This window comes from Rissa tridactyla, chromosome 8 (assembly GCF_028500815.1).
Source record: "Rissa tridactyla isolate bRisTri1 chromosome 8, bRisTri1.patW.cur.20221130, whole genome shotgun sequence".
Taxonomy (NCBI): domain Eukaryota; kingdom Metazoa; phylum Chordata; class Aves; order Charadriiformes; family Laridae; genus Rissa; species Rissa tridactyla.
Genome location: NC_071473.1, coordinates 53,998,352 through 54,021,507, shown reverse-complemented (window position 1 = coordinate 54,021,507; position 23,156 = coordinate 53,998,352). Strand labels below are relative to the sequence as shown.

At 51.5% G+C, this 23,156-nt stretch overlaps 3 protein-coding genes across 3 annotated transcripts in view; 1 reads left to right on the top strand and 2 right to left on the bottom strand.

Annotated features, from left to right (window-relative positions):
• Positions 1 to 2,882: 2,882 nt before the first annotated feature.
• On the top strand, positions 2,883 to 4,535 carry INSL5 (insulin like 5). The gene is made up of 2 exons (XM_054213013.1): positions 2,883 to 3,057; positions 4,279 to 4,535. The coding sequence occupies exons 1-2, from the start codon at positions 2,883 to 2,885 to the stop codon at positions 4,533 to 4,535; spliced, it is 432 nt and encodes a 143-aa protein (XP_054068988.1).
• A 99-nt stretch (positions 4,536 to 4,634) lies between these two features.
• On the bottom strand, positions 4,635 to 7,274 carry DYNLT5 (dynein light chain Tctex-type family member 5). Its single transcript, XM_054212252.1, has 3 exons — positions 7,216 to 7,274; positions 6,987 to 7,111; positions 4,635 to 6,151 (listed from the first exon to the last, which is right to left on the bottom strand). The coding sequence occupies exons 1-3, from the start codon at positions 7,250 to 7,252 to the stop codon at positions 5,948 to 5,950; spliced, it is 366 nt and encodes a 121-aa protein (XP_054068227.1). The 5' UTR covers positions 7,253 to 7,274; the 3' UTR covers positions 4,635 to 5,947.
• A 7,577-nt stretch (positions 7,275 to 14,851) lies between these two features.
• Positions 14,852 to 23,156, bottom strand: part of SGIP1 (SH3GL interacting endocytic adaptor 1) — a 56,604-nt gene continuing 48,299 nt past the window's right edge. Inside the window, exons 19-25 of the mRNA XM_054212022.1 lie at positions 18,761 to 18,872; positions 18,098 to 18,253; positions 17,499 to 17,631; positions 17,004 to 17,206; positions 16,416 to 16,480; positions 15,660 to 15,824; positions 14,852 to 15,191 (exon numbers count right to left, since the gene is read on the bottom strand). Coding sequence (XP_054067997.1) covers positions 15,169 to 15,191; positions 15,660 to 15,824; positions 16,416 to 16,480; positions 17,004 to 17,206; positions 17,499 to 17,631; positions 18,098 to 18,253; positions 18,761 to 18,872 — 857 coding nt within the window. The 3' untranslated portion in view covers positions 14,852 to 15,168. The remainder of the gene's footprint in view (positions 15,192 to 15,659; positions 15,825 to 16,415; positions 16,481 to 17,003; positions 17,207 to 17,498; positions 17,632 to 18,097; positions 18,254 to 18,760; positions 18,873 to 23,156) is intronic.

Here is a 23,156-nt window from a genome sequence, read left to right as displayed (position 1 = left end):
CCAAAGTCCTCACCAGATGTAGTCTGTATCTTCCCTGTGAAATCACGCAGTAAAAGCGCAGACTTTTCATCAGAGACACCTCGTCTGCCATCCCACGAACCACCACTGAGGGTGAAAGCTGAGCTTTGAGTGGCATCGGGTGCTCCTGCGAGCTGCAGATCATCCCACACCAGGCAAAAGCAGAGACCAACTTTTCAACCCCTGACAAATAAGGATCATATAAAATCACCCTTTAAATTCCCCCAGTCCCACACTGACACTTCCCTGAAGGCTCCTCCCACAGGGGAACAGCGTGCTCCTGGAGCAAGGGTTGACTTTGGCAGCTCTGGAAGTGGTGAGCCCCTGGCCCAGGTTGCCCAGAGAAGCTGTGGCTGCCCCATCCCTGGAGGGGTTCAAGGCCAGGTTGGACGGGGCTTGGAGCAACCTGGGCTGGTGGGAGGTGTCCCTGCCCAGGGCAGGGGGTGCCACTGGGTGGCCTTTAAGGTCCCTTCCAACCCAAACCATGCTGTGATGTATGATCTGTGTTTTCTGAGATCTCACCACTTCCCCTCACCCAGCCCAGCAGCCGGAGAGCCGAGACCTGCTGGGAAGACTTGCTCGGGCCCGCCTTGCTGGCTGGAAGCAGGCAGCGTTTGCCTGTCTAGGCTGTCTTTTTTGGGGACAGATCGGAAGAAAGAGAAACAAGCACCCAGCGAGCCACCAGATGGACCGTGGAGTCAGAGGATTTTCAGAGACTGCTCACAGAAAATATGGAGCATTTCTACAAGTGAGTAATTAAGAGTGAGATCCAGGCTACAGCCTGGCAGCAAAGCGCCCTGCCTACCAGCTGACGGAGGCAGGAGCTGCCTGCTCTCAACAGCATTCTGTAGCCAGACATCTCTTTTATAGATTCAGAATGTTCAGATTCTCTCATTAGCCTGACAATAAACGTCCGGCATTTAAACACATCACTGAAGTTAAAGATCATTTGCGATGCATTAACATCCACTTCCTTCTGCACATTTTACAGTGCCCAGCCAAGCTTACCCTTGACATAAAATTAATCGTCGTGCATTTCAAAGAAAGACACCCATTAAGGTGACTCATGTGTTAATCATTATTACAAATCTGAACAAAATACACCATATATTTTCCATCGGTGGTCATGACTGTTTACTTACTGATGCTACTGGTAAAAACGAGCTTTCTGTCAAGGCTGTAACACCTCGTAATTCACCCTGCACGTTACTGTAAACTAATGCACTGTAACATTATGGTGCTGGAAAACACTTCCGGTGCTAGGAAGTGCTAAAGATCTCCGAAGTTCCTTATGTATTTTGTTCGTAAATATGGGATTTCTGACCTCGTAATTCACAAATTGTCTCCTTAAGGCACTTTATTGCAAGAATTTTTTATAGAAGCTTACAACAGCTGCAGCCAACACCACCCATGTCAGCGTAACCAACCTGCTAACCCCTGCTCCCAGGGCACAGAACACTGCTCCGTGCTGCTTCAGTGAACCCACTTTTCTCTTTCAGATATTACCAGAATGAAAAGGATGGTCAGGACACCGATCTGTAGCTATTCTGTGCTTCGGTTAGAGCCTCTCCCTCTCTTTTCTGTGCCTTTTTGGACAAGGGCCGCATCTACAGGCCTCGCTGCAGAGACTGGTGAGCCGTGCAGCTGCAGCAGAGCTACTTCCCTGCATCCAGGTACCTGCCGGGCAAATCACAGAATGGTTTGGGTCTGTGTTTGAAAGGACCTTAAAGGCCACCCAGTGGCACCCCCTGCCCTGGGCAGGGACACCTCCCACCAGCCCAGGTTGCTCCAAGCCCCGTCCAACCTGGCCTTGAACCCCTCCAGGGATGGGGCAGCCACAGCTTCTCTGGGCAACCTGGGCCAGGGGCTCACCACCCTCACAGCCAACAATTTCTGCCTCACATCTCATCTCAGTCTTCCCTCTTGCAGTGTAAAACCCTTCCCCCTCATCCTACATGGCTCCCCTCCCTGCTCCAGAGTCCCTCCCCAGCTTTCCTGGAGCCCCTTTAGGGCCTGGAAGGGGCTGGAAGTTCTCCCCGGAGCCTTCTCCAGGCTGAACCCCCCCAACTCTCTCAGCCTGCCTTCATAGGACACAAGCTGTCAAACAACCCCACCGCTCTGCACAGTTCATTACAGCCAGTGCACTGTGCTCAAATGCTCTGCATGCAGCAGGACCGCATCCGATCACATAGCACGCCAGGAATCGTAACAAGACACGTGCAGCCTACATTTACCACAATAACCCTCAGTACATGATTTTGTCACCAGTAACTGCCCGGTACTGGGAGATTCCTCTGAAGCATCCGCAGTTGCCGGCTGGACAAGAGGATGCCTGCCAAGAGAACAGGGCAGGGGTAACAAAGACGTTCGCAACTGCAGACGTCACTGGAAGTTGGTAACTCCCTTTTAGTTTGGGATCACTAACAGAAGACCCGGTGTTACTTACACTGTGGTAACAGGCACAGCTGGGCAACAGGCTGCGTGGGAAACACACCGAGACAGAACCCATTATCTACAAATCATGTAATAAACACCCTTTCATTTTTTCAGAACATACACATTAATGGTATTGACCTAAGCCTGTACCCTATAAATATGTTATACTACATGTGTTCCTATAGTAAAGCAGTTACAGTCTTAAGAAGTCTTTAATACCTGACCGAAATCCCAGCACAAATCCTGAAGCACTTAAAACATTACCGGAAACAAGCGATTAACTTGGTTTTAGCAAACATTAAGTCATCCTCAGAACAAGCCACTCAGTGGAGCGGATGGGCCATTGGTATAAATGTGAGGGCTTCAGCAGAACTCCCCACCTCATCCTGCAGCTCCCTCACACCCTGCAAGAGCACGGCATCCACAGAATGAGGGGCACGGTGGTGGCGCTGGCCTTGCTGGCTCTCCTGCTGGTGGCACGGGAAGGATGTGGGGAAGGGAACACCATCAGGCTCTGCGGAAGAGACTTCGTCAGAGCTGTCGTCTTCACCTGCGGCGGCTCTCGCTGGAAAAGGCATTTGACTGATTATCACTACCTGTTTGGTAAGTACTAATTAATGCTCTTCACCCCCTGCAAAGATTTGGAAGACCCAAACCACCTGCAGGCTGCAGCTCAGGGCAGAGCTGCCCCCTCGGCTTCTGCTGCTCCCCTCCAGAGCTGCACCTCAACCATGGTCAGCACCGGCTTTGCTGGGAGACAGCAAGAGAAGCGGTGCCACTTCATGCTTTCTGGCTTAGCTTAGAGTGCTATTTTGCCAAATAAATAACATTTAGATCAAGATTTTCCATGTCAACCTGAGGAATGACGAGTTAAGCCCAAGGCTATCCCTGAAAATCTGTCAGAGACAAGCTTCGCTGCAGCCAATGCACGTTTTTTACTGCTGTCTTCAGTAGGATACACCACTTTCCCCACTAGAAACCAGGAACTTTATTACAACTTAAAAATATTATAATGAAGTATGTTGGATATATACTCTGCAACCTAAGTATCTTCACATGGTGGTGTATGCATTTATAGGCAATTCAGCCATTACATGCACTGCTAGAAATTTGTACCCTGACAGGTTAAAAGAGCTAGAAAAAAGAAAATAAATGAGGCAGACGACAGGAACAGTGGCTTCCTATGCTTTTCATGCAGTAACATCTGCCTTTTTTTAAAATTCTGTTGTAGCAGCAGCTTTAAACAAACATAAAAAGCAATGCCACGTGCAACACCCTACCCAAGGGACTGTTAAAGGAGAAGAAACCCCCACCGCTAAACCAAGCGAGACAACTACTATACCTTTATAAACTCCACAAGGTGGTGCCCAGTTGTACTGTGGTATTTAAAATGCACATGAATCGCAAGCGTAATTTAAGTGGGAACATCCAGGAGCTTTGAAATTGTGAGGTGCCTTCACATCATTATCTGTGTTTTAGGAAACCCACAACATGCTGGTCAAGGGGCACTGACACATCAAATCATGGTTTTACCCTTCGAACCAAACACATAGGTGGACGACTGACACGGCAACTATTCCTACAAAAAACACTCTTCAATATAAATCCCTAAATTACTGGGTTTTTTTAACATGTTAATCACAGAATGTGTACCTCGCACATCTATTTTAATACTGCCCTGGTGAGAAGTCAGTGATCTGGTAGATCTTGGTTGCTCACATCAGAGACACGGAGAACAATACTTTCAGCTCCCTGGCTCTAGGCTGGTCTGTCTTTCTAGCAAAGATATAAACTACTCATGACTCCATGACTTTTAATTTTTAGCTTTGAATTTTGATGCAGCAGAGAGTGAAAATCCCGTGCCTTTCTCACAAGAGAACAATGGTTATGCCGATTCCTCGACGCACACAGACCTGGAGACTGACAGCGAAGAAATCCCCAACACCCAGCCCGAGACAGAGCGAGATCTGCAGCGCACCAGGAAAACATCCACCCTAAAAAAGCGCGAAGCCGCCAAACTGCTGACCACATCCTGCTGCAGCATCGGCTGCAGCGAGAGAGAGATCAGTTCCCTGTGCTGAAACGCAGCAGACGCCGACGAGGTTCAATGTGACAGCTTTGTATTAAAATAATCATGACATAAACCACAATTATTTCAGTTGTCTTCTTTAATTGTCAATTCATTCTTTGCAGTACGCTAGGGAGTAAAGCCTGAATGTTAAATGTAGTGCAAACCAGCAAACGGCTGCAGGCTGGGCTGTGTGGATTCCACAAAGTGTTTGCAGTGGTTCAGAGTTAAACTTTTAGTCACGAGTACAAACAGTTCTTCCCATCTAACTACTGTTCTAGTTTCAGCTTTGCACATAGAATGCGATAAAATAAGCAATTTGTTATATGCTTGTTCTCCTACTTATGAAAATGCAACAGCAGGTTTCAGCTGTAAAATATGGGTAGCAAAAAGTCTGTTTTCAGGCTCAGAATAAAGCCAAGGCCGCAGCACACGAGACCTGGGATGGGTCAGCTCTAGCCCCGGAGCTCGGCAGGAGCGGCTGTGGGTTATTTCCTATTCCAGCTGCTTCCAGTAAACATCCACCCAGGGTCCTACCTATTGGACAGTTAATCTGCAACCAGGGAGACTGGAAATACACGGCTGAGCTCAGAGGGCTGTACTCCCCCTCTTGGCTATAGCCAGGTATCAGCTGAGAGCCCCAATTCAACGTTTTTTCTTGCTAGATTCGATCACCGTCAACAGAAGGGCCCAGACATGTTAGATCTATATATTCTAAACATGATACTACTTGAAGACACTTTTCACTTCATTTCAAGCACTGTGGGACAGAGCTAGTCTTCCCCAAGCAGAACTAACCACTTTCTCTGGACCACCTTTGGCCTTTCTCGGGGCTCTGGGGCAGCCCCCGGCAAGCAAAGCTCCCGACTCTCTTGCTCCCTGCGGCCCCTCCACCACAGAGCCCCCCTGACCCAGGACACCCCTGGGCCCGGCAAGAAGGTCTGGAGAGATCCCTCCATCGTTCCCCAGGCAGGGCAGGGGGAACAACAGCACCGAGCTACTGCAGCTCGATGGGACACGGCGCCTGCAATACAGCATGTGCACGGAGTGGCCCCATGCTTAACTGCCCACGAGCACTGTTTAACGGAGATAATTTTAAAATGCCTTTGTTTTGCTTTCCAAAAATGCATTTTCTACTCGGGGATCATGTAGTGAGGGCAAATTCAGGGAGAAAAAAAGTATTACAGGGATAGCTGGTTCTGAAAGCTGCTAGAATCAGGTGCGAAACAGCACACCACAGAGAATCGCTTCCCAGAGAAAGCTCTGGGAAATGCAATTATTACGTTCCCCACCAAAAGGCTCACAGTAACCACATTTCAAAACAGGTGAAAGTTGCCTCGGTCCTTCACAACCATTTTCAACAACAGAAACAGGAACAGTTAGGCTGAATGTTCATTACTCTTGCTGTGAAACGCAACTACCTCCTTACTCAAAATAGACAGCGTAGACATTGGCGAGAGCAAACAGTGAAGTGTTCTTGAACACGTACGACGAAAACGTATCGCTCACAGGATCCCACAGGCACCGGCTTCCGATTTGCATGCTCTGCTCATTCAGCTGCCCAATGTGTGTCACCACAACGATCTTGTACCTCGGTATCTTAAGGTCTTTTACCCGAGCTTTAATAACCTGCAAGAGACAAACACATTCAGACACAGGTGGTGAGCTCTCATTGCAGGGGATGCTCCGGGGTTTGGTTTTCTGGGACAGACAACTGCAAGCATCGCGCTGTGGAGCCCTTGCAACAATCCTGATGACAATCTTTGAGCTGCAGCATTTGAAATGTGTATTGCAAACGTCCCCAGCCCCGCGGGCAGGTGGCGTGTATGCTGCCGAGGTCCTTTCACAGGAGAAGCAACACTTCCATCTGCTAAAAACAGGCACACCTTCCTGCTGGGCTACAGAAATGCAGGCACAGATGTCCAGTAAGGAGTTACGGTATGTGATCACCCTATTCTCCTCCGTATGTGTTCACAGTTACCTGCTGATTACAGGGGGGAAAGGAAGAGCTGACAGTACCGCTTTTTTTTAATGCTCTTCTGGACCAAATCAGCTGAACGACTAAAGGGTCAGGACAGTCTTTTCTCAGCAGCAATACTGGATTTAACCGAGGAGCTTGCACTTGTGTCACTGTGCAGAATTCAGCTACTACCATAACTGGAAGGAAAGGTCTGATACATACTTAAAACTTATTAGTGGCATTTCTGGCCAGGGCAACCACAACATGGAGTTTTTGCTGAAGCACACGCTTGGCCAGAGCCACTGCTACTCGAACACACCTCATCGTTAACTCATATAAGCCTCCACCCGCCTCAGACCAACCCTTGATGCATCCTGACGGCCTCCTCCAGCACTTGTTTTACACTTGATATTTACATTTGGGGACCTCCCCGCCCCGACGGCCACCTCCCTCACACCCCGTCGAGGTGTGAGGACAAAATGGCCGCCTGGAGCGCAGCGATACCTCAGCGATGTCCTTCGCCATGTCCCTGCAGCGGGCCGGCTCGTAGGGCTGCTCCCTCAGGTAGCTCCCCACCACATCCTTCAGGATATCATCCACCGCCGCCACCGGGAAGCGCCGGGGGGGACCTGAGGGGAGAGGTTAAGCTCGGGTTTCTGAGGGAAGACCCACCCCGCTGAAGCCGGAGGAAGGCGCCTGGTTCCGCCCCGAAGCTCCCAGCCCTGGCACCTACCCGAGCGGGGGTCGCTGCCGGCCGCGCCGCCATGCATCGCCGCACCGCTGCTGAGGGGAGGCGGAAGGGCGGGAAGGAGGCGGCCAGCACCGCCCCGCCGGCTCCCCGCGGCCGCGGGGTGGTGCTGGGCCGCCGCCTGCCCGGCAGCCCCAGGCGGTGGCGCCGGCACAGGCCGCCATGTCGCGTTGCGCCCCCCCCCCGCCCGCCTCCGTGGCTCCGCAGCTTCGCAGCTTCCATGGGTCCTGCGTGTCCCCACGGCCTCCACAGGTCCCCATGTACAGCTAAAGGCCCCAGGTGTCCCCATGGCTTCCACACGCCCCCACATGTCCTCACAGCCTTCACGGGTCCCTGCAAGTCCCCGTGGGCCTCCATGTGTCCCCACAAGTCCCCATGGCCTCCATGGGTCTTCAAGTGTCCCTACAGCCTTTGTGGACCCTGCAAGTCCCCGTGGGCCCCTGTGGTCTCTACACGTCCCCACAGTCCCCGTGTGTCCACACAGCCCCCTTATGTCCCCATGGCCCCAGGGGTTTGCACGGTCCCCACATGTCTCCATGGCCCCTATGGGTCCCCTGGGCCCCCATGGCCTCCACAGGTCCCCACGTCTGCCTACAGCCCCCACGGGTCCCTATAGCCCCCCGTGGGTTCCAATGACCTCCACAGGTCCCTACAGCCCAAACAGGTCCCCATGACCCCTGTGGATCCCCATGGACCCCACAGATCCCTACAGCCCCTATGGGTCTCCATAGCCCCCACATGTCGTCATGGCCTCCCACGTGTATCTACAACCCCCGTGTGTGTCTATGGCCGCCACAGGTCCCCACATATCCCTATAGGCCACACGGGTCCCCATGACCCCTGTGTATCCCCGTGGACCCCACAGATCCCCATGTGTTCCTACAGCCCTGACATGTCACCATGGCCTCCATGCGTCCCCTCAACCCCACACGCACCCACAGCTGACCTCTAAAGAACAAAGTTAAAAGTTTATCAAGAAGTGTCAGCTGGGACATGGTTGAGACATCACAGAAGGTACTTAACCTTGAATAGGATGTGAACAAAACAGTGTCTCATCTGTTCTTTTCCAGGTGCTGACTTAGACATAAGATAGCAAAAAATATAACTTCTGAACCAAAGTCAAGCCATGAGTGTATCCCAAACTAAACTTGGGCAATTATAATGCTAAAATCATACCCCTTTGTGAATAATAAGCATGCTAATCAGGTAACCTCCCTAAATGTTTTAAACATGAGTTTAGATGCATGTGTATAGCTAGAAGTGGTGAATGAATGGTTATTAACCAATCAGCTGTATTTTATTGTTATAAATATTGGGCGGTTTGAAACCTGTGGTGTGTGCTGGCTGTTGTTAAATGCCCGGCACCTGATTCTGCAGAACGGAAATAAAACCGAATATCTCGACACTGAGTTGATTGATTGGCTCTCGCACCCCAGGTGAAGAACCCTAATTTAGGGACAACACAGTCCCTCATGTCTCCACAGCCCCCACGAATTCCTCTCAAGCTCCACCCGTCTCCACGGTCCCCATGGGTCCCTGTATGTCCCCAGATGCTGACACTGACCTGTCCCCAAGCCGGGAAGCTGTGCATAGCTCCAGCAGTAATCATATTTTGGGCTGGGGACAAGGCACCCCTGATAACTCTGCCCAGCTCCCCCGCGTTCTCCTGCACGCGCAAGCAAAGCTCACTCAGAAAAAGTAGGGTTTTATGGTTTCTGTTTATTTTCAAGGGAAAAAAAAAAATCACATTTAAATTGCAACTCAATAGGGTATTTAACGTGGTTCTTATGTATAGAATTAATAAACTTTGTTCTCACGTGGGGATTTATTTGTTGCAACATTATGCATGGTAAATAATTGCATATTCAAGATTTTGTGAAATGGGTGACAGGGAGAATGGAGGAGAGACATTTATAAAAAACATTATTTACAAAAATGATATCCACATAGTCGTCTTCTAATCTATAAGGCAAGTAACATTTAAAATATGTTGTTTCATGATTATCTTCAACAAGTCAATACAACACATTCATATTACCAGTGGTCAAATACAAAGCTTTGCTGCTGCGATAGTCCGTGTGCAACAAACCTGTACGTCTTTTACAGTTTTTTTTCTCTGAGAACAGTAGGTAAGCAGCAAAGTTTTCATCACAGACTAAGCGTACCTAGGCCATCGTAGACTAAAGGTATAATATATCTCATTGCACGTTTAGGCAAAAAAGGCCAGCCATTAATTAACTTATTTAACTTAAATCTTAAAAATAGACCTGTGTATCTTAATCCACAAATATTTATAAACATTTTATACACGAGGGAGTTCATAAAATGATACAGGGCGATACCCTGGGAAACCCGATTCACTTCTGGGGTTTCCTCTGGGTTCAGAGGTGTCACGGCAAGGTTCTCCTGCGCCCGGAGCCCTCCACCCCCAGCCCGTGGCCGCAGGACCGGAGCTTCGATCCACAACGCAACCCGATTCCTCTCTCACACCATGACTAACATCTCCATGTGTTTTATCCCATCAAAGCAACCGAGTGATTTCATCAACCTTAGAGCGTTTTGGAGTGGAAAACCCCTCCTGCGTGGATTACGAACCCAACAGCAGGAGGGCCTGGCTGCAGCCATTCGCCCCGTGTCCAGAGAGAGAGAGATTTCTACCAGAGGAATAAGATATTCTGAACGCCTCGTGAAAACCTGGTGTGTTTTATCCCATTCTGCTTGGCCTGCAGTGACACCCTGCTTGTGTGCAAACCTTTGAAGAGCATCGCCGCACTAACGCTTGCCATTTTAAGACCAGTTGTCAGCAGCGTTATCTGCAGCCCCTCCTGGAGTGACAGGGGGGTCACGCAGGAGGTGAGGGGTATTTCTGCAGATCCTTTTCTAGCCTTACAGTGGCATAAGGATTAAAATACTGATGATCATAAAAACTCCCCGGCTCTGCGAGAGTTACTTTCCTTGGGAAATTGTGAGAAAAAGAAGAAAAGAATTCTGGCTATGAAATGAAATCTTTGAGACAGTAATTTCTTACTGTCAAAGTACAATGTCATGATGTTACGTAGTTTGGTCACGGTAAACATAAAAATTAAGTTTTTTGACTAAGACATTTTCACATAAAAACAGCAATAAGCAGGGGAAAAAAATCACTTCATATTCAGTGTATTGAAGTGGCTTTCTCAAGTAGATGTTGGGTGTTTGGGTAACACACCTGTGGCCCATATTTCCAAAAAAAAAAGGTGAAACGGAGCAGAATTCCTCTGCGAGGCAGAACAGCACCACGTGCCCGGTGGGCACAGAAACCGCACTGCTGCCGAAGGAGACGGGCAACTGAGGGAGAGGTCCGAGGAGGGCTGAGTGTTTTTAATAAAAGGTGTTTGACTCTCTCTTAGGTCATTTGAAAATGTGTCCCCTTTTCGTTGCAGTCCAGCCACTTAAAAATGCTTCTGGTGGGAGAAAGTGAAGCGGCGATTCTTTACGCGATGCTCGCGCTGCAGGAATCTCTGCGGCGGCGGTTCAACAGAGTGCCACTGCCGCCTGGTTTGAATCATCCAGAATTAGGTAAACGAACACAAGTATGACTTGTGGCGGCGTGGGCAGCACGGCAAGGTCTCGGCAGGGACTCGGTGGGAAAATAATCACCCGTGCAAGAGCCGACCCATTTTTACAAGTGGGCACTAAAGGATCACGTTAAAAGGAGAAGTCAGGCAGGTCTCACCTGCAGGTGTGCATGGCTTCAAAATCATAAGTTTTGTAAGTTTAAGCAGGATATTTCTCTGTTTTTTCCCCACGCAGCCCAAACGCCGGGCACTGCCATGAGAGATACCCTGACGGCATCCCGCAGCGAGGGCGCGACAGTGCCCGCAGCCTGCCCGGGAAACTGCCTCCCTCCCCATCCCCTCCCTGCCTGGCTGGAACGGGATGCCATTTTAACATAAATCTTTCTTTTTTTCCCCCCGTCTATATTTTAAAAAACCTCTAATAGATAAATCCTGAAAAGGCATACTGAAGACAAAATTAATTTAACTGAAATACCCATTAACAGCACTACCATCTTTAAGCCCGGCCTGTGTCGGGAGGAGCGTGCAGTTGTGTGACTCCCTTGGTACAAGACCGCGCTCGTGTGACAAAGCTTTTGCGAGTGAAGCCACACACGTACACGCTGAGACCTCACACTGGCTGGGGCAGGAGTTTAATGGACAGTGGCCTTACGGCAGAAATAAGAAGCTTTATAACGGGGGAGTGATGTTTAACACATGCAAACACCAAACGAAATGCGTACTAATCTGGTAGCGTTTGGTTCTATTGGGCAATTTCATCGTTACTAAGAAATATTGTTGAAGTAGAAAATTGGTCTGAAACGCCTCCTGTGAGGAGCACCCTAAGCTGGCTGAGAACTGTGAATATGTGCAACAAACAGAAGAAGAAAAGTGGCAAAAAAAAAAAAAAAAAAAAGTCTTTCTGGTCCTAACATCTAAAGACCCAAGTCTGCAGGTGTCTGTGGGGAAAAACGCTCCCTCTCTCGCTGCTGGCAGCTCCCGGGATCCTGGAGGAAAACCCCTCAGGGGAGCAGTGGCTGAGGACACACTCTAAAGGGAAAGGTCCGCGCAAGTAACCAAGCTAAAGCCTTTCTGTGCATGCGTCACACCTATTTATTATTTGAATGCCTCCTTTATTTAACCCTTTTTTTTTTTTTTTTTAACTCAGATGGTTAGACCTGAGTGCTGCTGTGCTAAGGGGGGGCCACGCTGGAGGGCTGAGCCCCCTTTTCAGCCTCAGCCAGACTTGGCAGAAGGCCCGCTGGCCCACGCGCTCGGGAGCAAAGCGCCGACGCCAAGCCCCAGAAATGCAGGTGACTTACAGGCTGCTGCCTTTTCAACTCCCTGCTGACGTGTCTGCTCTCTGCTAGCAGGCAGGGAGCACCAGACGGATGCATTCCCTGAAGATACACGTTTTTCCTGCCTAAAAGCGGAGGTGAAGCCTGCAGAGCTTGAGTGACCTGAATGCAACAGGGCAACGCATCCCCTGTGGCCTCTCGCCACTACTACAGAAGCGGGAATTGGGGATAAACATCCCTATCTGGTGCTCTAAATTTAAATCTGATACATCCCCAGCTGCTGCCCATAATCTTTTTCCTGCTGCTGCCTTCTCAAAGCCAGGCGGAACGAAGACCAGCCTCCTGCTCTTCAGACTTAGAAACACAACTGGTCCGTTCCCCCTCCCCACGCGGGGTAATGCTGGGGTGCCACGCTCATACGGCACGTCGGAAGACAAACACTGGACAAAATAAGCATCCCTGGGGCACTCTGCCACTCTGCCTCTCTGCTCAGACCTCAAACAGGGTCAAAAAATCCAAAGCATCAACGCGGAGCCACGTCTCCTCGCAAAGGAGCGCGGAGGGGCGGTCGTGCTGGGCGGGAAGGCAGAGCCGTGCAGTTCAACGCGCCTACGCAAACGCCTAGCGAACCAAAACGTTACGCAAAAAAATTGGCAAAAGCAGCATGCAAAAATCCTGTCCCAAACCACCGGTTTCTGTCCCAGGATTGTGGGCGGGGAATAGATGTTTTGTGTCACCTGGAGGGGGACCGTGTCCCCCGGCTGCAAGCGTGCCAGCACATCGAATTCGGGTCTGCCAGGCACTTCATCCCAGAAAGGCTGCAGGACTTTCCCATCGCTCCAGCCAGGCCGCGGGGGCTGCACCCCGAAAGAGCCACCGCCGTTTTGGGGGACAGCAGAAAAGCTTGGGAGCTTTGGGTTATGGGTTTTTTTTGTTTTTGTTTAAAAAGCATTTAAAAACCCAATGCTAATGTAAACACCTTGTCTTTCAAATGAAATATAAAGTAAAATATCTATGTTCTGGTAATATTTACATTATAAAGTCCTTATTTTCAGGACTATGACATAGATCTCTTTTGGAAGCATGAGTTTATAACAATTGTACACAGCATGAACCAATTATGCAAAAACTGATTCTTCGATTTTGCCCTATATCGCTGGCAGCAAGGGGTAGTTTACACAGTTTGTACATATTTCTGTTGCAGGGGGAAAAATTATTAGTGGAGCTGAACGCTCCATCCAGGAGTACTGGCAAGTTTACTTCCAAAAACTGCAAGGATGTAGGAAGTTGTATAACTGAAATGTGCTTAACTCCTGTGTTGATACCTTTTGTGAGCATGCACACAACCCAGCCGCCCTGTCGTACACATCTCAGCCTGGGAGTCACCTCAGGACTGAAATAGCTCCAGATTGCCTTATTTTCTTTTAAGACGGGCACGGATTTCTGTTTTCTTACGTCACGCCGAACTGCTCTGTAAGCAAGCACTTCCCAACGTGCACAACCGAAGTTTTCCAACGCAGACGCACAAGCCTAATCCTGGCAACATTTGTGACTGTGAAATTAATCACGCTTTGTCATCGTACCCATTTCTCAAGTGCCCAGCACCCCGTTCAGCGGATGCTCCTCTGCTTCTCTGTGCACCTGAACAGCATTTAATTTCAGAAAGATCCCCTCTTTTTTTCCCCATATCTCTGAATTCTCCCATGACAACAAGCTCTTCACCTTGGCAGATGCCGCCCCATCGACGCCGTGTTGCCAGCGGGAGGCTGAGACTAACGTCAACTAGAAACCAAACGCTGCACAGGCCGTGCACAGAGAGGCGCCGGCTCAGGGAAAACATGAGGGACAGTTTTGCCCCCCCCAGCCTCCAGTTTGACACTTTAATGCATTTTCCCATCTCCACGATGGCGAGCTCCTGCCCCACGGGCTTTCGGCAGCCCCCTCGCTGCTCCTGCTCCGCCAGCACCGACACCGGGTGTCCCACCAAAGGTCAGGCTTGGGCTGTGTTTGTTCTCCAATGTCTAAATATAATACATATATATATAGGCTTTCCTGCCTAAGTGGTAAAATGGAAAGGCATGGGGGGGCTGCACATCTTTAAAGCATTTGCTAAACCCACAGGGCTTTCAAAAATGGGGGGCGGGGGCGGAACCCAGAAAAAGCAAGCAAAGTGATATAGAAATGCGACCCATAATCTGGAGACTGCTCGGAAAACGCGTCCTTAAAACCAGCAATAACGTTTCCAGACAGTGCTGTAAGCTCAGGTTTCCCACCCAGCCTCTTTGCCTGCTTATCGCCTTATCTGCATCTCTGCAAAATGTGAGGACGTGGGGCAAAGAGACGCGCTCGCCGCCTGTGCACGCACCGCCGGGGCTCCTGACCCATCGTCTGCGGCTCTAGGAGAACACGGGCACGTTCACGGAGGCTCCTTGCAATGGAAATTTGACGTAAATACTCTTTAAGAAGTGTCAATTTTTTCCGCTTTTTCCTGGGAGACTGTATGAAGAACCTCCACGTTTACAGCAATATTTTTCTGGAGTTAAACCAGCTAAACCTGAAGATAGAGCTTTTTATTCATGGCCGTGAGACAGGCTAAGGACTGAAGAAAAAGTAAATCAGCATGTCCGTTCTACTTCACTCTCTCTTTATGAGGCACCCCCTTCGTAACAGCTATCAGTATTGTATTTAAATCGTATAATATTGACAAAATGTAATCTACCTCTGTAAGCGTTGTGCCATTCGACAGTACTACTATTAAATTTATATACCACAGTTTAAATTACATCCATTTCATGAATGGTAAAATGCTAAAACTCAAGTGTCTAACTGCCAAAATACAGCCTTACTGGAATGAGTACAATTTACAAATACAATAATTACATTTTAAAACCATTAACAATGTTACATCTAGAAGTAAATACTGTAGGACTGGTCAAGACGGTGTTTTCCAAGGAAAAAAATGCTGAAAGTTGTCGACACTTCCAACAGAAATGTCCCGAGTGCAGGATTTAGTTCTTTTTCCTTAAACTGTAATTAAAACCCGTTCCACGCACAGCAGTCCTTGGGTATTTTCCATACTATTTTCCATAGACTTGCATAAGCTTCCATCAGTTATCGGCCAAGTATTTACCTAGAAATGGGACCAGAAATCAGGTGTGGGGAGGGAGCAGCCCCGATTCCCGGGGGATGGTCGCCTGCCTCCCCTGGCCCCCGCACCCTCGGCTGCGCTGCTGCCACGCACCCGCACAACAAGGGAAAATACTTGTTTTTTCTATCCAGCAATGGGGCAAAATGAAAAATAGTTGTCTTTCTCTGCCGCAATGGGGCAAAAGCTCTTCCTGGACGTCCCCAGACCTTGCCTTTCATGCAGGACCCATGAGCAGGAAAAAGCCCGTGAAATTCAAGGCTCTCGTAAGCAGCAGCAGGTTTATTTCATGCGAGGGATCTTCTGCCCCTCTGCCCCTTGCCCGCCGTGCTGCGGTGGCACCTCTGGGCTCAAACGGTCAACAACTATAGAGCAAGGACAGTCCCAGCATGGCCGGAGGGGACCGTCAAGGAACACTGTCATCCCAAGAGGAGCCGCCGGCGAGGCACTTACCTGCCGCAAACCTCTTCTTGATGAGGGAGAAGCGGTAGCCGGCGCCGACGAGCTCGATGTCGCAGCTGGAGAGCGTGCTCCCCTCGCTGGTGAACTGCACGGCCAGGGGGGCCGGGGTGCTCGGCCCCTCCGAGAGCTGGAATCGGGCCAGCAGAGAGCCCACACCTGCGATTTAAAAGCCCCGCAGGGGACCCTTACAAGCCCGGAGAGACACGTCGCGCACCCCAGGGCCGGGTTGGCCAGCAAAGGCTAGGAGATGCTCAACGCGCTGCAAGTGAAACCCACCCCCCACCGTGGTACCCAACCCAGCAGCACCCCCTGGGGGGGGGCGGGGAAGGCAAACCCCCTCATCCTCCCGGCAGATTTTAACTGTTCAGGCACCCCAGCGGTAGGAAGCAGCTGAGCTGCGTGGGTGATAGGTGGAGAAGCGACCCGTGGGAGGCTGCGGTCCCCACAACGGGGATGCAACTTGGGGCCTCAGCCTTCAAATGAAGAGGGTCAATGGAGGAAGGGACTTGGCAAACAACCGCGTCCAAACCCCGTGTGTTCATACCCTCCGTGATGCCAAGGCGACTGGCAAAACAGTGCCAGTGGCACGTATCCCCGCTTTTCAAAGCTCCTAGCCTTAAATAGCATCCTCCCCCCGGCAAGCGTCAGCAGGAATCTGTGTGTCCGGACTTGTGTGCAGGAACAATAAACGGGTCAGTGTCTGATTTAAGTGTTCAGAGTTAATAACATGCACGTTTGCTGGATTACCTCCGTTTTCTGACTTCTGAGAGATATCGGGGATCTTCCACAATATCCTTTGCTGTTCGGCATTCCTAAAAATGACATGAAGAAGAGCATTTCTGTAGGAAACAAGGACTTGTGAAGGAGACATCTGAGTTTTGCTAATGGCTGTGTGGGGAGCAGCTCTGGAGCCGCTTTCCAGAGCTGCAGTTCTGGGAGTTTGGCTTTGGGTTTGACCCTGGCAGGAAAATGCCTCTCTTGGATTGCAGGGCTGTGCCATGCCCTGCTTCCCCGCTGCGAACGTCTGTGCCCGTGCCTACGGCAGCGATGGCCATGCATCCCTCTGGGCCTGGGATAAAAGCCGCCAAAACATGAAATAAGGGTTGTTGTTCCGCCGCCCGCGCACATGTTTGCTTGTGGGAATGGCAAGAAAAAAAATCGCAGCGGGGTTGCACGCTTCCTCCTGCAAGAGGAGGACAGTTTTGGGTCCCCATCGTGTCCCCAGCTCCCGCCCGCAGTCACCTCCCCGGGGCGATCCCGCTCCGTCCGGGCTGGTTTAGGCAAGGACACGGCAGAGACAGCAAAGGAGCTCTTTGTCGGGTGAGCGGTTCCTACCAGACAGCAGGAGGAAGCACAGCTTGGAGTTTGGTTACTCCTCCGTCGACGGGGACGAGGAACTGGACGTTGTTTAGAGCTACCGGAGTGGTCATTGCCTCTGTATTGTATTTGTAGTCAATGCGGAGGTCAGTGCTTGCAGGGTCACACCGCCAGCTCACTGCAAGGTTTAATGGAGTAGACTGAATACCCTGGGCAGATACCTTCCAAAATGACAGAAAAAACATTTAGTTTCCATAGGGGTGAAGGGAGAAATCCCATTTTACAGCCACGGTAATCGCATTTGGTTTCAGAGGAGACAATACCTTGTATTCTCATAGCAAGTTTGTACTGGGCTCAAAATCAGGCAATCTAGTGACATACAGAAGGGACTAGCGGGAAAGTATGCCCTCAACTCACGTCATCTCCACTCTGCACTAGGGAAATACCGTCTTTTACGTCTATAAGTTCAGCACGCATTTTTGGCACGGTTTTATCTTACAAAAAAACCCCTACCTGGTATTTGAGCATATCCACATTGTAATAGGTGGCTTGCGGTTTCTGTTCCGATACCTTCTTTAGGTGAGTCATCAGATTTGGCATGTTGACCCAGAACTCCTTCGTGTTGGCATCACTCTGCGTGTTGTCACTGCACAGAGGGAGAATTAACCCTTCGTGTGACCCGCCTCAGTGGAAAAAAGCTTTTCTACAAAGCAGGCAGGGCAGCAGCGCCGGCCGCCAGCCGGGACCGCGTTTAATCCCACGTTTCGTGGTATCTTGCCTCCCTCCCGCACATCTCTGGCTCATCCTCAGATACCTCCGGGGAGGCACAGCAGAGGCAAGCTGGAGGTCATCTCGTTTTGCAAACAGGAGGTCTAACGAGCAGAGCGAGGCACAAAACGAGCAAACCCCATCAAAGCGCTTGCTCCTCTCTGCCGATGCTCTTCTGCCTGGCAAAGGGGCTGCTCTCAGAGGCAAATATTGAGGGGCTTGAGTGTTTCCTTCCCCACATCAGGGCAGGTTTCCAAGGAAGATACTTGGGGCCGTGTGTTTTTGCAAAGCACCCTGTTTTTCTGGAAACTTTCCTCTGGGATGCTGGCGAGTGGGGCGCTTACCAGCAGAGGAGCTGGGGGTTTGGCAGGACGTGCTCCAGCCTGTTGTAGTTCAGCACGCGGAAGGTGAGCACCGCCGGGGCCGGGTTGTTGGCAAAGTGTCGGGTGATGCCCGCTGGAAACGACAGCACCATCTCCCCCGTGATCTTCACGATACACCTGCAGTGCCGGACACAGAGATCGAGGGGGGGAGGAAACAGGGGGGCTCAAAACGCAGCAGGAGGGGAGGGTTTGCCCCAGGGGCGGGGTGGTGACAGCCCCCCGCTTCCCACCCGACGTGCTGGGGGAATGTGGCCCTAAACCACAGCGAGCTGAAACAGCAGCAGAGGCTGGCAGCCCGCTAGGGATGGGGACCGATGCTCTTGGGGACACCCCAGGAGCATCCTGAGCCTGGCACAGTGCGCTGACACCCCACCAGGCTTGCACCGAGCCCAGAGCACCTCCCTTCGTACAGTCATAGAATGGTTTGGGTTGGAAAGGACCTTAAAGGTCATCTAGTTCCAATCCCCTGCCCTGGGCAGGGACACCTCCCACCAGACCAGGTTGCTTTCCTCCCTCCCCATCCCTCGAGATGCTCACCAAAGCCTCAACACCCCCCCTTCCAAGCCTGTTCCAACCCCAGGACCCCCCTGTACCGACACCCGGACCCCGTCGGTCGGCACCTACTTGTTGGGGTCAGCCCCTTTGAAGTACGCGTTGACGGTCTCCGTGAAGGCGGCGGCGACGGGCAGGGTGTCCTGTGCCCCCATGGTGAGGGGGCTGGGTCCCCGCGATGAGCCTGCAACAGAGCAAAACCCTCCACTTCTTACCTGCAGAGAGAAACGGCACCGCTCCCCCCCCCTCCGGGCCGGGGCCAGGGGTCGCTCCCCAAGACCCCCCAGCCTTGCTTTTGGGGCAAATATTAAGGAAAAACTCCCCCAGGCTTTGGATGAGGCTTTAAAAACATTTGAAAATTGTTTATCCCCTCCACCCCCCCAGAAAAAAAAAATGCAAGCAAAGAAAATAAGGGAGGAGCCCCAGCCATAAGCAGCATGCGGGGCAGTGGTGTCCCCCCCGGCACGGCTCCGGGGGGGCTGCCACACGGCAGGCTTTGCATGACAGTTTTTGCAGTAGGTTTTTGGGCCCCGGCAAGAGGGGCTGGGGGGGTTCCTTCTCCCTCAGCCGGAGAGCTCGGGCTGCCCGCCGGAACGCGGGATTGTTGGCAATGTCCACATCCATCCCCCCCCCCCCAACCCCGACGCTGCCTGAACTCCTGCCTGCGGGAACCCCCACCTGCGGGGACCCCTGGGACCAATCCACGATTTATTTAGACAATTAAAAAAAAAACGGGGGGGGAGGGGGAAGTTGGTTTCGTTCGTGCCGCGCGCCCGTGGACGCCAGCCATGCTCTAAAATAATCCAGCCCTGCGTGCTCAGGCGCAGGTTCACCTTTGCTGGCCAGGAATCCCCGTCTCTGAAAAACATTTAAGGATGAAAGCATGGCTGCAAGCGTGCGCCAGAAGCCCCGGGTGTGCTGGAAACCCTGCAGGGGGACAATGTCCTCTGCCCGCCACGGGAGGAGTGCGAATAGGGGTCGTTGGCACGGCAAAGCTCTCGCGTCTCCCCTGGGGAAACCGCCCGGAGATCAGCCCGGGGTTGGCGTCTGCTCACCCACCCGACATACAAGGTGCTGGTACCCCGGGCACCCAGAAAAGTCCTCAAGAAGTCACCACCCCCTGCCCTGCCACCGCCAGTTCAGCCTCATCTATTTTTTCTGCACCACATCATTTTAGAACCTTTTTTATTTTTTTTTTGATATCACAGCCTGTCCGTCCGGTTAAGCACAAGGGTTATTTTGCCCCCGAATCAGCTAAAATAGAATGGCAAAGGTGTCCGGAGGGACAGCCTCTCCAGGGATCCTGACACTCTGTTACCTTCATTTACAGGGTCTGGATCGGGGAGGTGAAACGGGCTCTTAATTCATCCCGGGGTTTTATTGGGAGCGCGCAAGCGCGTGCCAGCTCCAGCCGCAGCCCATTCAATGCCTCCGCAGCGCAGGGGGGCCGGGGAAAAAGCAAAGCGACCGAGCAAAACGCGGCCTGTTCCCGGGGAGCTCCCGCTTTTCTGCTTGGACTAGCTTCAAAAATAACTCCCTCTCTTCTTTATCCCACCTCTCCCCACCGCCGGCCCGCTGCCGGTTGCTTTTTGGGTGGGATCGAAGCAATCTGCGGTGGCTTTTGTGTGACACGCAACGAGGTCCCGGCTTTGCTGCTGCAAATGTTCTGCGAGTAAATAATGGAGTTTGGGTGCAGGAAATCCAGATTCGCAACGTTCCCCCCCCCCCCCAGGAAAGCACTCCTCTTGCTTAAATCACACTTTGAGCTTTGAGATATTAATTGTGAAAAAAATAAATGTGGCATTCGCAGCTGAAGGATCCTCGTGCCTCACAAAAGCCCCCGTGCAGGCAGTGTGTTAATGTATAAAACCAAAGCTGCTCCCTCCTAGAGGCACAGACGAGCCTCTCTGGTGCCGGGATTTTCCCTTCAAATGTCTAATGTAGCCTAAAAGGATGTAAAAAAGTAATGTAGCCACGCGTCTCCCTCTTGGTCATACATCTTAAGAGACTCAGGGGAATGAGTGATTTCAGCCCGGAATAACGATGCTCAGTAAGTGCAGCGCGTCCGTCTGTCCCAGCGCAGGGGACGGACAGGCCGAGCACGGCACCCGCACGCGACAGACCCGTCGCCACGCACGCGTTAATTATCCTAACGAGTGCGGGGAGGCAGCGTGCGGCTCCCCAGGCCGCCTGTGTCTGAGGCCGCAGCCCCGAGCTCCGCGCCGGGGACCGGGCAAACAACCCGGCAGAGAGCGGCGACGCGAAGGCACGGGCGGCTCCCCAAAGCCACGCTGCCATATGTGACAAGAGGGGACATGCGGGGCCAGGGGGCAGCCCCGCGGACCGGTAGGGTAAGATTTTTTTTTTTTAATAAATTCTTTGCGTAGACACCAGTGCTGGGATATTGGAGAGCGCATCCTGCCTCCCCGCACCCAGAGCGGCCGCCCCGCAGCGCGTCGAATCCGGCTTTGGGATATTCTCATCGTATCCGCCCAGAGATACAGGTGAGATTCAAAAACATCAAGGCAGAACGGCTAGAGAGGGGGGAAAAGTGGAGGTACCACCCGTCAGAGGAACACCAGGCTTCTCCTGGCAGGGCAGGGGAGCCGACCAGCAGCAGAAACCCGCGATTCTTGGCAATAGATTCATTATTCTTTAGGACAGGAGAAAAAACCACCCATCTTCCAAACATACACGCTCCGACTGCAGCCGGGTTTAGCCTAGACCCTGCACCGCACCATCAAAGGAGGGGTCGGCGCCTCATACCACCGTGCCTTTTCCCTGATTTGCGATCTCTCATTGCCCTGATTTGCAATCTCTCATTTCTTCCGCCGTTTCTCTGTACGGATAGGAGGTTTCTTCGCTCTCCAGAATGAAAAACCACACGTACAAGGATAAACCGGCTCGTCCCACAAGTCTCTATGACCAGGCTCAGCTGGCCTTTGAAAGTCTGAGTTAATCCCAACAGCAACAAAACATCCTCCGCATTTCTAATCTAAGTTTGAATAAAAACCGTACGCATGTAATCGGCATTCAGGGTTCTCGGTTCCCTCCGCTCTTCCCCCATGAATCTGTATATTCTTCTCTTAATGGCTTCAGAGACTAAACAGCTTTTTTAATAAAAACCTTCATGTAAAAAGAAGAGTATACTCTCTCTATTTAAAGCCCTAAAATTCTTTTCCAGAAACTTGAGAGACATGTCTAGTTCAAGCACATGCTGTGGCACGCCTCCACCAAAAATCTGGCTTGTCGGTGACTGCTTCAGAAGTCATTTTTAGAAACTTTTCATTTTGGCAAAATGACCCGATAATGCTGGAGGAGGGGAAAAAAAAAAAAAAAAAAAAAATCCCCTTTATGGAGTTTGGATCCAGCCATAAGCAGTGCACCGGGTTCATTTCCCTTACTTTTCCCTACACAAAGGTGGAAAATCCAGGTGTGGAGGAAGGACGGCGGAGTACGGGAGATCCTGCCCGGGTACCCGGCAGAGCATCACCAAAGCTGCACCCCGGCTTTGCGCACACGAACCGACTACCTCGCGTTCCACTGACACAGGGATCTTCGCCAAAAAAAGAGCAAAAAACCCAACTCGGAAAGAAAAGATAATTTCTCTTCTGGCATTTCATGCCCTGAGCTACAGGTGCCAAACCCAGCAGATCTCCTTTCACCTCCCTAGAGATGAGTGTTGAAATTTAGCTTTTCTTTTTTTTTTTTTTTTTAAAGTTGGGCTCAAAGATTTACGGATAGATCAGGAAATAAAGCGTGTGAAAGCAAAATAGCTCCTTCCCGGGCTGTGTGACGAGCCTGGAGCCGGTGCCAGGCTGCTGCAGCCCCGTTGCCGTGTCGGCCAGCGCATCCCACGCTGCCGGAGGGCTCAGGCAGGGAGCAGGGGACAAACCCTTCCTGCTCTGGACCAGTCACACCGCCAGAACAAAGTCCAAGAATTCAAATATACCCTTCAAAAACATTAACAATGCAAAAAAAAAAAAACCAAAACCAAGAAACCCCCCCCAATGCTAGCTGTGCTCGCAGTGCTAGTGCTGGACCGAGGAGGGGGGGGAACGGACACTGAGCAGGGGGTCAGTGGGGATGCGCAGTGCCACGGGGACACGAACGGAGGGACAACGCTTCGCCCCGGCACAGCCCTCGCCCTGCCCTGCCCCGCTCTTCCCCAGCCTCCCGGGAAGGATTTTTTTTTTGCTGGAAACAGCAAAACTGCGCTGAGGATCAGGAGGAAGCAGCTCCCCCCTGGCCCCCTCACAGGTCTGAGCCACTGGAGTGGGGACCAGCAGAGGAGGGACCATCGGAGCGGGGACCTCGGGGCTCGGGAGCTGCGGCCGATTAAAAGGCAAGAAGGAGGAAAAGAAGAAACCAGCCCCCTGGTCACCACCACTTCCATCCTTGCTGTCCTGGTTTGAGCGACACGGGACTAATTTCTCTTGTAATGCTGGGGAAAACCGCACTTTTAGCA

Excerpts from the sequence above, each read along its gene's own strand:
- INSL5 (XM_054213013.1), top strand. The coding sequence starts at position 2,883 with ATGAGGGGCACGGTGGTGGCGCTGGCCTTGCTGGCTCTCCTGCTGGTG. Across the intron at positions 3,058-4,278 it reads TGATTATCACTACCTGTTTG|CTTTGAATTTTGATGCAGCA; the intron begins GTAAGTACTAAT and ends TTTAATTTTTAG.
- DYNLT5 (XM_054212252.1), bottom strand. The coding sequence starts at position 7,252 with ATGCATGGCGGCGCGGCCGGCAGCGACCCCCGCTCGG. Across the intron at positions 7,112-7,215 it reads CGGCAGCGACCCCCGCTCGG|GTCCCCCCCGGCGCTTCCCG; the intron begins GTAGGTGCCAGG and ends CTCTCCCCTCAG. Across the intron at positions 6,152-6,986 it reads TGGCGAAGGACATCGCTGAG|GTTATTAAAGCTCGGGTAAA; the intron begins GTATCGCTGCGC and ends TGTCTCTTGCAG.